The sequence below is a fragment of the Neopelma chrysocephalum genome, unplaced genomic scaffold (genome assembly GCF_003984885.1).
Source record: "Neopelma chrysocephalum unplaced genomic scaffold, ASM398488v2 Primary Assembly neopelma1_243, whole genome shotgun sequence".
Classification (NCBI taxonomy): Eukaryota; Metazoa; Chordata; class Aves; order Passeriformes; family Pipridae; genus Neopelma; species Neopelma chrysocephalum.
The window spans coordinates 121,056-123,550 of record NW_020897905.1 but is presented as its reverse complement, the minus strand read 5'-3'; the positions used below and the strand labels follow the sequence as shown (position 1 = coordinate 123,550).

At 61.3% G+C, this 2,495-nt stretch overlaps 1 protein-coding gene across 2 annotated transcripts in view; it reads right to left on the bottom strand.

The window, feature by feature from the left end:
* Nucleotides 1-2,495, bottom strand: part of LOC113977468 (zinc finger protein 777-like) — a 7,472-nt gene that overhangs the window by 4,362 nt on the left and 615 nt on the right. The window contains exons 2-5 of one of the 2 annotated variants that reach the window (XM_027703598.1): nt 1,997-2,257; nt 1,778-1,904; nt 685-870; nt 1-248 (exon numbers count right to left, since the gene is read on the bottom strand). The exon at nt 1-248 is cut by the window's left edge and continues 322 nt beyond it. In XM_027703598.1, the coding sequence (XP_027559399.1) occupies nt 1-248; nt 685-870; nt 1,778-1,904; nt 1,997-2,257 (822 nt within the window). The remainder of the gene's footprint in view (nt 249-684; nt 871-1,777; nt 1,905-1,996; nt 2,258-2,495) is intronic. The other variant, XM_027703599.1, reaches the window with a different exon arrangement.

The window sequence follows — 2,495 nt, the reverse complement described above, 5'->3', positions numbered from 1 at the left end:
TTTCTGGCTGTCCCCAGTCTGTGCCTGTGGGTTTTTCTGGCTGTCCCCAGTCTGTGCCTGTGGGTTTTTCTGGCTGTCCCCAGTGTGTGTCTGAGGGTGTTTCTGGCTGTCCCCAGTCTGTGCCTGAGGGTGTTTCTGGCTGTTCCCAATGTGTGTCCGTGGGGGCTCCTGTCCCTCTTTGTCAGGGAGCTCTTTGTCCCTCTCGATCCGGGATGGGTCACTGGGTTTGGACACAGCCCTGTCCGCTCCTGGGGCAGAGGAAGGGGGGTTTGTTAGGGTTTGGCTGCACCTTTATCCTGCCAGATTCCCAAAGTGACCCTTGTCCCCTGTCCCCAGCCCCGACAGACACACAAACACCTCCTCCCTGCCCCAACCCTGGCGGCGGAGCAGGACAAGCAGAGCAGCTCCAGCCTCCTCTTCCCACCTCACTCCCAGTTCCTCACTTCCCACCACGTCTCCTCTCTCCCCATGGCAGGCAGGAATGTCTCTGGAAGCCCCATTGCTCCCAGACCCCATCCCAGCCCCTCCTGCAGTCTTTGCCTGCTTTTCTCCACGGGATCCATCTGACACAGCACAAACACCCCCCTGGGAATGAAGGCTCACGGTGCTCCAGGGCGGTTTGATCCATGGGGTCAGCAAACCCTGGGAGATCTCCAGGAACAGCCACCTCCTCCTGGCACCCACCTGGGCCAGCTTCCATGGGCATTTCATCTCCCAGAGACTCCTCTGCCTGGTCCATCTCTTCTGGTGCCTGTGGGGGCTCCTGTCTGTCCCCAGCCCGTGTCCATGGGGGCTCCTGATTCTCTTTGTCACTGAGCTCTTCATCCTTCTCGATCTTGGAAAGGATGTCGGGCTTGGACATGACATAGTCTGTTCATGGAGCAGAGGATGGGGTTATTGGGAGCTGCTGCACCTTCATCCTGGCAGATTCCCAAGGGGACCCTTCTCCCCTCTCCCCAGCCCCGGCAGAGACACAAAAACCTCATCCCTGCTCCATCCATGGCAGTGGAGCCACTTCCTTGGCCCCGTGGCAGGATCCACCCAGGAAAAAGATCTCAACCAACAGAGCATGAACTAAAATTCCAAAGGAGAGGGAAAAGCTTTGGCTGGAATATTTTCCTCTAGCGGAAGGCAGGGACACCTTCCACTAGCCCAGGTTGCTCCAAGCCCTGTCCAGCCTGGCCTGGGACACTTCCAGGGATGGGGCAGCTTCTCTGGGCAACCTGTGCCAGGGCCTCCCCACCCTCACAGGGAAGAATTCCTTTCCAATATCCCAACTTTCCCTGCCCTCTGGCAGTGGGAAGCCATTCCCCCTGGCACTGCATGACGATGGTTCCCCAACTCTGGAATCCACTTCCATAGCCAGGAGGAACAGCATTTCACACAGATATTTCTTTCTAAGAAATTATTTTGCATTATTATTATTATTATTATTTACTCCAAGAATTCTCTCTGGATGCTGCTCCTGGCTCACAGGCAGGAGGGTGGGAAATGGGGGGGTTCTGGCAGCCCAGGAGTGGTTCTGCCACTGGGGACTGTGGCTGGAGCTGTGCCAGGGGAGGCTTAGGCTGGATATCAGGAAAAGGTTCTTCCCCCAGAGAGTGGTTGGGCCCTGGAACAGCTCCCCAGGGCAGCGGGCACAGAGCTCAGGGAGTGTTTGGATAACGCTCTCAGGGACAGGGTGGGATTGTCGGGGCTGTGCAGGGCCAGGGGTTGGACTCGTGATCCTTGTGGGTCCTTCCCAGCTCGGGCCATTCCACGGCTCCCTGAGCCTTACCCAGGGACACCAGCGTCTCGTAGTTGCCCCTCATCACGGCCCTGTACAGGTCCTTCTGCCAGCGCTCCAGCCTCTCCCACTCCAGCTCGTTGAAATACACCGAGACGTCATCGAAGGTCAGCGGCACCTGGAAGCACAGGGAACCCACGTGGCTCCACAGCCCCCGGGGCACGCAGGAGCTCAGCCCCCCAGCCCCGGGGAGCCCCCGGACACCTTTACCTTGGGGATCTCCCCGCGGGAGCCGGGGGGGAGGCGCAAGAGCCAGAAGTTCCTGTTCTTGAGGAGGTTCTCCAGGTTGAGCAGGCGCTGCTGCAGCTCCCCGTAGCCCTGCAGGACGGTGCCCAGGCTGGCCAGGCCGCTGCCCAGCTCGCCCACCAGGGTCTCGCAGGCCAGGAGCCGCCGCTCGGCGCGTTCCGTGCGGCTCCGCAGCTCCTGCAGCTCCGCGCCCGGCACCGCCCTCCGCCGCGGGGAGCTCGACACCTGGGGGGGGACAGGGAGGGGGATCTAGGGGTCAGGACCCCCCGGTAGCCCCGAGGAGTTCCCCCAGACCCCCATCCCGCAGGGATCTGCCAGAGCCTGCCTGTCACCCCCAGGGGAGCAACCCCATCCCCGCCTTCCCCCGGACCCAAAGGGGAGACCCCCAGAACCTGAACCAGCACCCCCAAGGGACCACCCCCATCCCCACCTTCCCCCGGACCCAAAGGGGAGACCCCCAGAC